The 12858-nt window shown below is 43.7% G+C and overlaps 2 protein-coding genes across 5 annotated transcripts in view; one reads left to right on the plus strand and one right to left on the minus strand.

The window, feature by feature from the left end:
* f9b (coagulation factor IXb) overlaps positions 1 to 1240 on the minus strand; it is a 19535-nt gene extending 18295 nt beyond the window's left edge. The window contains exon 1 of one of the 2 annotated variants that reach the window (XM_063488559.1): positions 564 to 1240. In XM_063488559.1, the coding sequence (XP_063344629.1) occupies positions 564 to 579 (16 nt within the window). In that variant the 5' untranslated portion in view covers positions 580 to 1240. The remainder of the gene's footprint in view (positions 1 to 563) is intronic. The other variant, XM_063488560.1, reaches the window with a different exon arrangement.
* Positions 1 to 10790, plus strand: part of LOC134637969 (fibroblast growth factor 13-like) — an 18442-nt gene extending 7652 nt beyond the window's left edge. The window contains exons 1-5 of one of the 3 annotated variants that reach the window (XM_063488561.1): positions 1885 to 2844; positions 3389 to 3499; positions 5392 to 5495; positions 6809 to 7007; positions 9424 to 10790. In XM_063488561.1, the coding sequence (XP_063344631.1) occupies positions 2643 to 2844; positions 3389 to 3499; positions 5392 to 5495; positions 6809 to 7007; positions 9424 to 9563 (756 nt within the window). In that variant the 5' untranslated portion in view covers positions 1885 to 2642 and the 3' untranslated portion in view covers positions 9564 to 10790. Of the gene's footprint in view, positions 1 to 1884; positions 2845 to 2871; positions 2985 to 3388; positions 3500 to 5391; positions 5496 to 6808; positions 7008 to 9423 lie in introns of those variants that run through there. The other 2 variants (XM_063488563.1, XM_063488562.1) reach the window with 2 other exon arrangements.
* The last annotated feature ends 2068 nt before the right edge of the window (positions 10791 to 12858 follow it).

Below are 12858 nucleotides of genomic sequence, written 5' to 3' on the forward strand. Positions count from 1 at the left end.
CAAAGCTTAAAGACCTTCACTTCCTTATCATAGAGTACATACTACTCACATTCTTCAGACTGTTTGTCTCCATTTCAGACATCACTGTGTCATTTCTAGCTACACCTCAAATAGATGTTAATTATGGATAGCCATTTATTTATTTTTAAATCTTTGTACCTTGTCTCTTTTTTCATTGCTTTTCTGTTGGTTGATTTTATTGATTTGCTTGCTCTCTGTAAAGATGAAATGAGTTATCGTGATGGCTGAAGGCTGTGTTAATGTTCCTCAGGATCACTTTATATCTGATGTTTTTTACGTGGCTCTTATTTTGTGTGGCTCAAGCTTTTAGAGGCCTGTGGTTGGGTTTAAAGCAGTGAGCTCATAAAAGAAACATGAAGAACTAGATTTAGCTTTCAGTCACTTCTTTACTCCAGCTGTTTTCCTTCATGTGATTGATGTTTTAGTTGACGTTACCGGTTAGTTATGAAATATTTTTGAGTGTTGTCTCAAAGAGCGTGGGTTGAACTGCAAAGTCACAGGTAAAACTATATTTATCTGTGCATGTTTACGAGAGTCCTTACCTAACCAGAGGGCCATCGGTGGTACTTCAACTTCCTCGGTCAGCGGCAGGGTAAATGCTCCACTTTAGCAGCCACTTCCTGACCTCAGTGTCTGTCCACGGTCCATCACGTTCTCCAGCTGTCTTATCCTCACAGTGGGTTACAGCTCACTGGGTTTGGATCCTCTTCATTCATGTAGTTTACTGCTCACCACATCCTCTTACTCCCCCAGCCATCGATCTCTCCCGCTGGAGAACAGCATGCATTGACTCTGCCCGCTGTTCAGCGGCAGTTGCCACATGCAGGTCGACCTTCGTCTGCCGGCTGTGTGTCCACCGCCTCCTCTTCCTCCGTACCAGTTGGAATTAGCAGTCACCATCCGCCACTGCAGCTGTTTTTGTCTCTGACAACTGTGCATCTGTTTTCCTGTGGGGGCTGCCTGTGGCCAGCCGAAATGCACCGAGTGGCTGATTGCTGCTGCCTAGTGTGTGTGTGTGTGCACCTCTGCTCTGGTGCAAATGCAAAAAGGGAACATCTAGAAAACGACACAGTTCGCAGAGACACAAGTGCCGCCGTCTTTTTCACCTCCTTGCATGCTGCAGCCTTTTCAGCAGTGGTGAACCTCTGCACCAAAATATTAGAGCCCCTCCTTTCTCTACCCCCCTTCTGATTTCTTCCCCTCATGCACACTTGCTAGGTCTTTCTCTCACTCTCTCTCCCACCCTCTTCCTTCATTGTCCCTTCACTTCATTTCTCTTATTTCATTATCACGTAGTTCCCCCTCATATACGTCATTTTTCCTGATGTGTGGAATAGTCTTGCACTTTCTTCTCCTGCCTTCTACTGGATTTATTTTTCCCTCCTTTTTCATTCATCATTCTCTTTTCCAATCCATTTGCAGGTTATTTTCTACAAGCGTCTCCCTCTCTCTCTCCATCTCTCTCTCTTTCTCTCTCCAACACACTCAGTATCTCATTTTCTCTCTTCCGCCCACCCCCTCTTTCATTATTCCTCCTCTCATTCATTCACCTGTCTGTCTCCTCTCTTATTTCATTGTTTATTTTCCCACCTCCCATTTTATCCTCTCCTTCTGTCTCTCTCAGTCCGCCTATCACACATCAGCATATTTAGTGTATCATGTAAATATCATGCCACGTGGGGGTACAGGGGCTACAGGTGCCCTATGAGAAAGCACCCCCCCCCCCCCCCCCCCACACACACACACACACACGCACACACACACACACACCATCCAGCCCCCACCACTCTCATCCGACACCCCCTCTCCTCACACACACACACACACACACACACACACACACACACACACACACACACACACACACACACACACTGCACGGACACGCATACACACATACCCGCTCCACCTCCCCTTCCTCACTCTTCTTCCTCGCGGCGGGCAGGGCTGCAGCAGTTTTATGAACGGCACGGCTGCACCATGATCCCTTTCCCACTGAGCCAGCCCCGAGCTGTTTCATTGACAAACATCCCAGTTGCTGCATTTCTGTCACGGACAGCGTCAAGAAGAGGAGCATCGCCGGGGGAACGGTGCAGAGCGGCAGCAGCAGCAGAAGAAGAAGAAGGAGAAGAGGAGGCAGCAGCAGCTGCAGCGATCGTCAACAACCCCCGGTGTCGTTCACGCCAGCTTACACTCTGTTGATTTGCCACTCGGACCTGGAGAATCTCACGCGCCGTCGTTCTCCGTCCACGCTCTCTCTCTCTCTCTCTCGGGACACTCGGAGGAATCACCAGAGGGGGGAATCAGAGCGCTCTTTGCCACTCAGACCCCTTGCGGGGATGTGAGGCGGCGTCGTTAGCGCTCAGTCACTGGCACGGTGCTGGATCTAACGACTTCCATGAAGCACCGGGACGCACCGATGGAGGATTCTGGACGCTTTTTAAAATCACGGATATCCGCGAGACTTCATCGGTCGGTGTGTGATGCGAACTGAGCCGTGGGTGGTGTAGACCCCCACCCCTCAACCCCTCTCCCCGCGCTCCACACACCCCGACCGCCTCGTCCGCGATCGCCCTCTCCAACGCAGGACGCGCAGCCTTGTTTCACTCCACCGGGGGAACATGTCCCGGGCAGCGGCTATCGCCAGCTCCCTGATCCGCCAGAAGCGACAGGCGAGGGAGCGGGAGAAGGCAAACGCATGCCGCGGAAGCGGCAGCCCGAGCAACAGCAAAGGCGCAAACGAGAAACCGAGCAAACTGAACGTGTTTTCGCGTGTCAAGTTGTTTGGCTCGAGGAAGAAACGGAAGAGAAGGCGACCACCAGGTCTGTGAGGACGGGGGGTGGGGGCAGTCGGATAGCCGGCGGGTAGCATCACTACCTCGTCCATCTTCACCATCACCTTCAGCATCATCGCCATCCTCATCTCTGCCACCATTCAGCATTATTTTTTTCTCATCACTAAGGCAGGTTCTTCATTACTTCATCACTCCTCACTCTGAGGACAGTGTCACAATCCTGTTGCATGAACCCACAAACGTCTCACATGAGTAACTTTATATTGTCCCACAGCAAAGTGTTGAAAAGCACAACCCTAAGTGATCCTACTCATGATATATGTGTCAATTATTAGCTGATTTTTTTTTTTTTTTAAAAAGGTGTATCTTTTTTTATGAGTTCCACAATGTTTAGTGGAACTGCCACGGATCGATACTGGTGGTCAGGGCCCTCAAGCATCAGTGATTGGAAATACAAACAGCGTCTCCTCCTCTGACACTTCCGGCTTCCTAGAGGCTGCTGGATTTGATGCATGTGATCACATGACAGCAGTAAGAAAAGAATGCACTTAATGTTTCTGTTTTCCTCTTAGAGCCCCAGTTAAAGGGCATTGTAACCAGGCTTTCCAGTCGCCAGGGCTTCCAGCTGCAGATGCAGCCTGATGGCACCATTGATGGAACCAAGGATGAAGACAGCACCTATGGTGAGGCTGGCTTTAACTAGATTTGTTGTGTGTGTGTATTTTCCCCGACTCAATCATTTTGACCTAGGTTAACTAGGTAACCTAGAACTAGGTTATTTAGATTATTTATACTTTAACATGATTTATAAATAAAAGCAAAGTACAGGCTGAAACTGACTTTCTTCAGTGCAGGTCTATATTAATTCCCGCTACAACAGAATGTTGCAACATGTTACTGCTTTAAGGGTCGATTTAATTTAATTCCCACATCCCTATTGTTGAGTTTCATCTTGTGGAAATCTGTTTACTGCAGTGATTTTAATTCAGTCAGTCACTCAACAACAAGTCAAGTACTCATTTAATTAGCAAATGTCAAGTGGTGACACTGCAGTCTTTCTATATGAAATGCTTCCTGGTTAAAGTAATTGATCAAATGTCTGCACAACATACAGTGCCACGTTCAAATCCTTAGCATTCAGAAAGCTACTACACCAAATCAGACAACAGATTCATTTTTACCCACTCCATTTCATTCTCTCCATCACACACGCACACACACACACACACACACACACACACACACACACACACACACACACACACACACACACACACACACACACACACACACACACACACACACACACAGTGCAATGTTTGATTGATACGGCTAATTCAATTCTGTTGTTGTGGTTCAGACTGCAATCACTCTCCTTATGCACAGTTGGTGCTGCCAGCATCTCACATTAATCTCTGCTACTTCTCAGGCCACCAACTGTTGTCTGCATGCAGAACGACTACAGAGGAAGCACACTCTTTAATGAGATGATTACATGGTGTATACATCATGTAAACGCCTACCCACATTAAATCAGTCACCCGTAAATGCGTTTGAATGCATAATCCCCGTAATCCACGTCTTCATATATTATGCACAGTTATTGTAAAGAACAGTATTGACTAAAAATGATGATGATTAAACAAGGGTCCTGACTCACAGAGCTATGGCTCGGTCTAATCTTTACGTTGATATGTTGTTACCATCGTGGAGCCTTTAAGTGCTCATCCAGTTTGGCTGGAAATGCATTCAAATGAAATCTGACAGTCTGCGATTTAATGTCACATTCGCTGTAATGTGTCGAAGAGCCCAGACAGCTTAGTTTTGCTCGGGTAGCTTATGCTTATAAATCATGCTGTAAAAATTCACAAACAGCCAGAGCTCATTGAATTTGCGGCGTTAAAGAAGCTCGGGAATGCACTGTTTACTCTGCATGCTCAAAACATTCGGCGACGGCGGACCACTTCTCCAGCAAATCGTCAAACATTTCCTGATTGCAGCTTCTTAACCGCAAGATTTGCCGCTTTTCTTCTGATTCACATCGGTGTAAAGTGAATATATTTCGAGGGTTTTTGGAGTGTTAATCAAACAGAAATTTGAAGGCATCGCCTTCTGTGTGGGGAAAACTGTAATGGGTACTTTTAACTACCGTCTGACATTTTATAGACTAAATGAGTGATTGAGTAGAAAAAATAGCTGAAAGTGATCATTAAGTGCAGCTCTAGCAGGAACATTTTTCATTTGTATGACAGATGAAATAGCGCTGATCACTGGCTCTCTGGCTTTTCTGTTGAAGCATGTCCTTGCAGTATCAAATGTTTACCAAAACTTGCTCTGCTGCTCGCCTTTTGATAATTTTATCCCACGCTTAATAGCAGGAGCTAAATTGTAAGCGTAGTTCAGCCTCCTCAGTGCCTGACTGACCTTCTAAAATAGCTTCTCTGTGGCAAAATGGAGGTGTCATCATGCCATTGATATTGATGAGTACTTTCCTCTGTTTCCCTCTGTGTTCGCTGTGTGAATGCTTGTTTGATTGCTTTGTGTTGTGCGCATGGCTTTGCGTGTGCATTTGCAGCTGTGTTCAACCTGATCCCAGTGGGACTTCGTGTGGTGGCCATCCAGGGTGTCCAGACCAAACTCTACCTGGCAATGAACAACGAAGGCTTTCTCTACACCTCTGTAGGTCACCACAGACACACACACACACACACACACACACACACACACACACACACACACACACACACACACACACACAGACAGACACACACACACCATCACAACCAGCGTCATTAATGCTACAGACTCAAACCTGCTCTTTGGGTCAGGTTGAGTAATGAAGCAGAAGCTTTCACCGTGAGCAGACTCATTGTCATCACATCATCACATCAATACTTTAACTACAGTGTTGCTTTGTGAGTCAGCTGCCACGGGGTGTTATAATCCAGTGTCTGAGTCTCCCTTATCTGTCTCCTGATATTGTGGCTTCTCAGGATTGATTTCAGATCATCCCCCAGCCTCCTTTTGTTTATCTCCCTTCAGTGATTCTGTGATAGGAAGATTACTTTGTGTCCGTTTACACACACAGCTCCCAAAATTTGTTTTCATGTCTTTTCCCACTCAAAACACACGCACACCCCCCCCTCCTCCTCTCCAACGCTACTGTGCCTACATTTTCTCAGACAGGTCAGAAGGTAGTGCTGGCTGCAGTGCAGTGCATTAAGTGCCTCACTTTAGCTGCACAGCTCTGATGGTGGGTGGTGTGGAAGCAATAACAACAACAGAATCAACAAAAATAACAGCAATCTGAACAAAACTGTGAGACCAGCAGATAGAAAACTAACAAAGAGGAAATAGAAGAATGGCACAGAACCCGATGTAATAAGAGCCACGCTGCTACGCCTGTGCAGACACGTATACCGCCACAATATCTGGTCCATCATGTTGTTATTGTGAGGGTGCTGGCTTCAGTCACAGCACTGATATCACTCGTTCCATCTTCTCACCTAATATTAAATGCAGAATACAGCCGCGCAATATTTCTGCGCCCGGGTCATATTTCTTTATGTTTTCCTGCTTAATCTATTTCAGGATCATGCATGCTGAAACTTCATCAAAATTTACTTAAGATTAATGGATATCGAAGAGAAACAGCTTTCTCTCTGGGCACCACCGTTCTCTCAGTGGGCTGGTTGGTATTCAAGGGAGTAGCCGGTTGCTATGGAGACGCAGGAATAAGGAAATGCAAATGTCAGCTGTCCTAAGTTGGTGCAGTTTGTTCTCGGAGGATACAGCCTGGCCGAGATAATGATTCAAAGAGCAGACCAGCTGATGGATGAATACACTGATGACTATATGGTGGAATGACTGAACGCTTTTTAATGGAGTCGCCGCCAGCAGCTAACACTCCACTCTCGCCACGTCTGCTTTATCACCTTCTCGTCTTCTTTCGTGTAGGATTTGTTCTCATTTCTGTCACATTTTTCTCACAGGAGCATTTTACCCCGGAGTGTAAATTCAAGGAGTCGGTGTTCGAGAACTACTATGTCACCTACTCCTCCATGCTCTACCGGCAGCAGGCATCGGGCCGGGCTTGGTACCTGGGGCTTAACAAGGAGGGTGGAATCATGAAGGGGAATCATGTCAAGAAGAACAAGCCTGCTGCACACTTCATACCGAAGCCACTCAAAGGTAGGACCGATAGCCCTACTGATTTAAATACCAACTTAATAACTCAGAACACGTAAAAGTTTAAATGTAAAATGAAGCGTTTATTCTGATATTCCTGTCGCATGTTTAAAACCCCCCAGAAAACATCAAAGACTGTTTGCTTGTTGTTGCTTCACTTGGATTTTCTTCATCATTTTGCATCATTAAAAGGATGTCTTTGCATTCACCTTCGCATTTCTCTCAGCTCGAAAGTCAGACCCTACACATCTTTTTATAGTCAAAACTTTAAATAAGAAGCTCAGCATGTGCACAAGTACGAGTTCAAGGCTTACTGTAGGTTTCAAACTGAGAAGAGAAAAGCTGTGTTTAAGAGGAGCAGCCAATCAGAAGAAAGCTGGCTTAAAGGGAGGGTGGTCTTCCTGGGTGAGGGGTGGTTTGTTTCAGACAGAGAATGCACAAAGGCCTATCATAAGATAAACAAGAATTTCTTTGAACTGTAAATCATGCAGAGGTACTCAAGTAGAGTCCAAGAATAAAAAACATGAGTCTGGAAATGAGCAGAGTAGGCCTGCTTTCCAATGAAACTTGCAGTATTTACATATTCATATATTCTGAGTTTGTCAGTGAGGGAGGAAAGAAGTTAAATTAAGATATGCGTTGAAAAAAAAATCGTTTTAAGAAAAAAATAGAGTAGCAATTTTTTTAAAGTTTAAAACATGTCCAGAGGGGATGTTTAAATATTAATGACTAAATATGCAGCGATCAGTGTTAACACTGGGAAAAAGCTATAGATGAGCTTATAACCCCCGTGTGTTCATGTAGAACAAAATAGACAGCTAATTGTGAAAATGGTTTTGAGCACCTCGGGGTGAGTTTGGCAGCTTAGTGAAAACAAAAGCAGAATCTCAGCGAACCTATAGCACTCGTTATCAAAGTGAGTCATGCTCATAAATGATGAAGTATAAAACTGTGCAGGTACCATTTACACCAGCAAAGCAAACACGGTGTGTCCGTTACCCCTGACCCTCGCTATTTCGGGGCTCTAGAAACTATGGCTGTGATGTATTACGTCACAAGTATATAAGATATGTTAGGTTACAATGTTTTTAAACAAATGAAGTTGTGATAGCATCTAAGAGAGCAAATTGTACTAAGGCCTCATTGATTAGGAGCTTGGGGCCGCTCTTGGAAAGTTTTCTCCCCTATAGAGGATTTAGGATTCCAAAAATTCAGAGGACCCCTGACCTATGGAAAATATCTGCCTTCCTGGACTAACTTAGAACCCATCTGCTATTTGCACTCTTTGCTTGAAGGTCTTATCGTCTTTAAAACTGATTTTGTGTCTTGTTAGTTTATAAAAGATTTAACTGGATTCTATACAAGGAAGGCCATTGTAGATGGTAATATATAGAACCTTTACAGATTTACAGGCCAGAGTGAAGGCACACTGAAAAGAATGCCAGCGCCAGAAGATAAACATTGAAATGTAAATGCAGATTGGGTACTCATGAATAAAAACAATAATTGAGTCTTAAATGGCATAAAATGAAAGTTTATGCCCAAATACTCTAGAGGAGGGGGAAAACATCAATAATCACATTCCTGGCCACCAGATATGATAGTGTTAGGCGACCCAATTCTCGGGTTTGATTTACCAGTGCCGGTCATCCAGAAAAACAAGAAAATACCAGGAAAATAGGAAAAGAGGGAATAATCAATATTTCTGCATAGCAAGGCGATAATGGATCCACAGAGATTGGTTATCTGACTCTACTGCAGCATTTCTGACCATTTAGTATCACCACTTCTGGATGCATTAGATAGCTGTTTCCAGTGAAAGAGCACTAAAATGCACTGTGCACCATCTGACTGGCAGCGAACAGCAGATACAAAAAGTTAGCTGAAGAGACACATATTTCCCCGGAGACTTAGCGGAGGGCAAAACAAAGCTGAAAAGGGAATGAATATTGGAGTTACATTCATCAAACGGACATGAACACGACTCCATATAACGCTGCTAATGCAGCTAATGGATCTGTTCAGTGTGTGGCAACTGTTTGGTAACAGGCTTTCAGCCTAAAGGCTAATATGTCAGTGACCAGAAGCCATCAGGCATTATATGAAAGCGAGGAAAAAGGAAAAAAAAACTGAACTCTTAGTTAATTGTTTATTTTTTTGCCAGTTTTTGAAATTAAGATTATAATTTACCCATTTATGGAGTGTTATAGTCTTTAAATTTCTCTCTGATGATAAAATAGCGTCTTAAAATCAGAATTAATTAGTCTGTAGAAACTGAATCTCCCAGGTGCAGAGGAACTGACTGAACAAAGCTGTGCAGACTAAACCCATGTGACAAAGACCAGTGGCAATAACTGAATTAATGATTCTTGTCTTGTCTTGTGTGTCTGTCTGCATGTGTGTGTGTGTGGGGGTGTAGTGGCCATGTACAGGGAGCCCTCCCTCCATGACTTGACAGAACTCTCCCGTTCAGGCAGCGGCACACCGACCAAGAGCCGCAGCGCTTCGGCCCTACTTAATGGCGGCGGGAAGACACCCAGCAACAACGACTTATCCTAGCCCCCCGACCCCTCACACCGTACCACACATACACATGCACATACACATGCACACTCAGACACACTCCCATGCAGACACACACATACACGCACAGATCTCAGGCCGACATGCCCACACATCAGACTGGTGAGGGGTGGGAGAAAAAGAAGGAGGACGGGGACGTGTTCTTCCACTAAACGGAGCCCACTGTGACTGACTGTGATGTAAATAAATCAAGGACAATCAATCCGTCTGGCTCTGCTGCCCCTGGTGTGCAGAGGGACGGGACCTGCGACTCTCTTCCCTTGACCGGTCCTCCTGCTGTATCGTGAACAGTTGGAACAAGCGAGGGAGCGATAGAGAAGAGGGGACAGAGGAAGTCAGACAGTCAGTCACGCAGTCAGATAAACAGACTGTTACAGAGAACCAAAGAGTACAAGTATTAACCCACTAGGTTATTACTACGAAATGGCACGCGGCTAGAAAGTTACAGGGAGTTACGATGGAAGGAAGTCTTTATCTAATCTACCGTACGCTATGTTTACACAGAGCTCATGGGTTTAAGTCATATTTTTAAAACTGACAAACATATTCCTTGTACACTTATAAGGACTTATCATTTGTTTGCATGCAGGTGTGCCTGTGCATGTGTGAGAGAGAGCGAGAGAGAGAGATTGAGTACATGCTGTGCTTGCGATAGGCGTGCTGTGTGCGTGTGTGTGTGGGAGAGAAAGTGTGTGTGTGTGCACGCATGTGTCTTGAGGGTGGGGGTTGGGATTTTACCTTTTTAAGATCTGTTGTATATTGGACAAACCCCCCGAGGGCTTGAGCAGGTTACTGTAAGGTTTACTGTATATGCTTCCATGCTTACTTCTTACAAGCAATGCTGTCGTTTCTCTTTCCGTTCGTCGTTGTTGTCCCTTGCCGTTTGTTTGTTTGTTGTTGCATGGAAGCTTGTGGACCTCTGCTCAGTAGCAGCATGCTGAAGGTCCTTTTTCTTTTCCCCCTCTCTCCTGGTCTTACGTGTTCCTGACCATAAGAGAACACTAGTGAGCCAATAGTGTGATACCAGAACACTAGTGAACTAATGTGAGGGTGTTAGAACACTACTGGACCAATAGTATTGCACCAGAACACGAGCGGACCAATGGTGTTGGACCAGAACTTTGGTGAACAGCACAGATTAACTTAATATTTTGGTTCCTGCTGTGGACAAACTAGAAATGCACTAAATAAACTCTTTCTAAGGAAGTGAACTGTCTCCCTTGTGTATTTATTCAAGCATTTTGCACCTGGCTGATGTCATGTCTGTTTCAAATGTTTGAAGTCTGGCTTATAATATTTGAATTTTATCAACAGTTAAGGCAGCGCTCACATTTTTTTTTCTTATTACATAAGACATATTTTTATTCTATTGCTCCAGTGGGCTGCTGATAGTTTTGGTTTCATGCCCAGCGCCGACGGTTTTACCACCACCAAAGGCGGAAGATGAATTAGTCCCTATGAAAACGTGTTGATAGTGGCTTGTGTGGATTACCGAGTGTAACAGTGCTGATTTGCTAGCACTCCATAGCGGGGGTCTGTGAATACAACCTCGCGGATTAATGTAAGACTTCAGGCATGAAAAATAATAATTAATGTAAAACCTCACCAACTAATCATGGTAAAAGTTCATTAAATAATTATGCAAACCCTCATGAATTATCAGGAGTACATAAATAAAACAGCTCTTGCATGAAGCGGTGCGTTAATTAATGCCACATGTATTTCATTCATCGTGAATTAGGATATATTAATCATGTTCATAGTCGTCTGCAGTTTACAGGGTGGGCTCTAAAACAAAATTTGCACATGTTTATTATGTTTAATTCCAGATGTTGCAGTCATGATGAGTTAAGCATGGCTCTTCATGTTTTCGCTTGGTATTATAAAGTGGTGACCTGCTCCTTCATTAACACTGTTAAATGCTAAATGATGAATAATGGTGTAAAATCAACTGTACTCATTTATAGAAAGGAGTGGCAATGCTAAATGCTTACAGAAGAAGCACAAGATATTTAATTTTGACATATGAATGAAGGGAAATGACTCTTAATAAAGTAAAATATTTATTTTAAATTGTCTTAACTTTGTAGTAATTTAGAATGGATAATACAGTCATGGTAAAAAAAAGAAAAGAAAGAAAAGTGCAGCCTCTTTTCAATTCTAATGTTTTGCATATCAAATAATAAAAATCATCTGGTCCTTGGCAGGACTTACAAATATACAAAACAGCGTGTCACTATTTATTTAACAAAGATTAAGCCAAAACAAAAGCAATGTGTGAAAGCTAAAACCTTTACTGGTTCCACAGGGATTAAGATGGTAAGTAGCAGCCAGATGCTGCTAATCAAAAACACTTGATTGATACTGATAACCAACCAAGTGTGAGAACATCTATAAAAGCAGACGTTTTGGCAGTTTGCTGGTCTGGAGAATTCACACGACGCCAATGAGGAACGACATCAGCACTGATTGTAGAAAAGCAATTGTTGCCGCCAATCAGTTTGGAAAATCTGCCAAAGTGAAAACAATTGAGACAGTGGCCAATGTTCCCAGAAGTGGACTACCCAGCAAATAAATACAATTAGAAAAAGGCTGAATAAGTTTATTCTTTTTCTGGAAGGGTTTTTAGGAGAAAGCCTCTTCTCTTTAAAACCAACATAGTAGCACGTCTTAGGTTTGCAAAGCTGCTTCTGAACAAACCACAAGACGTCTGGAACAATGTTCTTTGGGCATATGGACAAAAACCAACCACGGAATATCAGCACAAACTCCTCGTACTGACTGCCAAGCACAGTGACCTCAACCCGACTGCTACCCTCAAACAACTGAAACAATGCTGTAAAGAAAAGCGGGCAGAAATTCTCCCACAATGATGTGAGAGACTGATGAAGTCATACAAATGATTATTTCAAGGTACTTCAAATTATAGCTGATAAAAGTGGTTCTACTAGCTTAAGAATCATGGGCGTGCTTAAATAAATAATGATAGTGTATTATGCATTGCTTTTCTTCATCTGAGGTTGTATTAACTTAATCTTAAGAACTGGTGAAGACCAGATCAATATATTTAATTATGCCCTGATCAAATGATGTAAAACAAAGAATCGGCAGAGCGTGCACTCTCTTTTTACCGTGACTGTATGTTTGATACAGATATTAAAAACACGCAAACCACTTTATCTGAAGGCTCACAAAGAAGCCATGCTTGTTATTCAGACATTTGGAGTTTAACAGAGCACGTGAATGATGATGATCGAAAACCGCATGGTGC

Source organism: Pelmatolapia mariae, linkage group LG10_11 (genome assembly GCF_036321145.2).
Source record: "Pelmatolapia mariae isolate MD_Pm_ZW linkage group LG10_11, Pm_UMD_F_2, whole genome shotgun sequence".
In the NCBI taxonomy this organism is placed as follows: domain Eukaryota; kingdom Metazoa; phylum Chordata; class Actinopteri; order Cichliformes; family Cichlidae; genus Pelmatolapia; species Pelmatolapia mariae.